The following is a 1,721-nucleotide window of genomic DNA, read 5'->3' on the forward strand; positions in this document are numbered from 1 at the left end:
TTTTATTTTTTATTGTAGCCACTTATGAGCAGGCCAAGGAAAAGCAAGCAGAAATGAGTGAGCAGAAAGAACAGTACGTAATAAACTCTTATTGTAATCAAGTCACAAAATGAAAAAATTTTAAAACTTCTGTCTCTTTTAACCCTTTAACTGTCACTCACATTTTTGAACATAGATGTGAAAGTGCACTATCCAAACTTAAATTTTTATAATTCATGAACAAAAACATTTTGTAACATGATATTGATGTACCATTTTCATGGCAATGTTTGATTTTAAAATGGGTTTCAAAGGATGAATTTTGAGATTTAAAGTTTTCAATTGATATATAATTTCTGATGATTTCTAAAGTGTGATCGAGAAAAAGGCAACAAAGGAGACTTTTTTGTGACAAAAGTCAGAACTCCTGTTATGATGAAGATTTTTGAGGTGCACTCTTGTCATAAATTAATCTATTACTTTTCCTACATAATTTTTAACAAAAACATTGGTACAATATATATTTAGAAGTCTTAGACCTTTCCAATGATATATACAGTAGTCAACATTTGAAGTGGATCAAAACCTTTCACCAAAGTTGTCATCTATTTAGGAGTCTTAGACCTTTCCAACGATATATAGTTTGTCATGATTAGGATTTAATTGTAATATAGTGAAGTAAATTTAGGCGTCCCACAGAGGGGACAGGTGACAGTTAAAGGGTTAAAACATAATACATAGTATAGGATAATTGGTGCTTTCATATTATAGTTATTTATTAGTAATATTGTTATTTTACGTAAACAGACCTGTAACAGAAACATCTCCACTGTCTCCTGTGCCATCACAATCTGCTCTGTCAGGAATTCCCTCTCATGGTAAGCCAACTAATTTTGTACTATCAGTTAAAATGAGAGATTGTACTTTTCATTTTCATTTTTATATCCCTACAATTGTTTTTACACAACAGAAAAATATACTCTTTGACAATTAGAGAAGAATTTTTTTTTTCTTTTCTTTAGGCATTTTGGCCAAAAACATTCAACCCATAATGGTCAACCAAGGTATTCAATTTCTTTTATCAATAAAACAGTTATTGTGCTGTTGATTTAGTACAAAATTGATGTGTATGAATTCTCTGACAGGTACTAAGAGAAAACTTGAAGCATGTGATTCACATACCAGCGCAAAGTTACATCCAGGCAAGTCATTCTGAGTATGTTTAGCTCTAATCTCCAATTATTGATATATAAAAATATTGGTATTTGTATATTAAAAAAAGACCAGTCGTTGTGACACATGATGAGAAGTAGACCGTCAGTTTAAGCATTTCAGAATTAGTAAGAGGGGAGAAATCAATATCATAAATGATATGCATCCTCCTGGTGTGACGGTAGAAGCTGCAAGTCTGTGTGTACAAATCTAATGGATTTTCAGGACTAACCTTGTCAATTTTATTTTGTGCCTTTTATGATTTCTTATATTTTAACTGATACCAAACATGAAAAGGAAAAAATCTATAGATTCTCAAAATACATCAATACGTGGTATATAGACATTCTTAGTGAACATTCGATGCTTTTAAATAAAAAAAATAAAATACACACATGCAAAAAAAACTTGAGCCTGGTGGGGGAGAAGAGGGAAAGGGGAAAGTGAGCTTCAGGATAAGGGGAGGAGTTTGGGCTCTTTCTTCGAGATCTTCTCTCCATATTAGTGAGTTTTATTGCAGGGTGTTTGAT

At 31.8% G+C, this 1,721-nt stretch overlaps 1 protein-coding gene across 1 annotated transcript in view; it reads left to right on the forward strand.

Moving 5' to 3' along the window:
• The window catches only part of LOC107731998 (uncharacterized), a 14,033-nt gene that overhangs the window by 2,785 nt on the left and 9,527 nt on the right, over nucleotides 1-1,721 (forward strand). The window contains exons 3-4 of the mRNA XM_016543221.1: nucleotides 19-73; nucleotides 787-857. Coding sequence (XP_016398707.1) covers nucleotides 19-73; nucleotides 787-857 — 126 coding nt within the window. The remainder of the gene's footprint in view (nucleotides 1-18; nucleotides 74-786; nucleotides 858-1,721) is intronic.

The sequence above is a fragment of the Sinocyclocheilus rhinocerous genome, unplaced genomic scaffold (assembly GCF_001515625.1).
Source record: "Sinocyclocheilus rhinocerous isolate Xijiao unplaced genomic scaffold, SAMN03320098_v1.1 scaffold489, whole genome shotgun sequence".
Lineage (NCBI taxonomy): Eukaryota > Metazoa > Chordata > Actinopteri > Cypriniformes > Cyprinidae > Sinocyclocheilus > Sinocyclocheilus rhinocerous.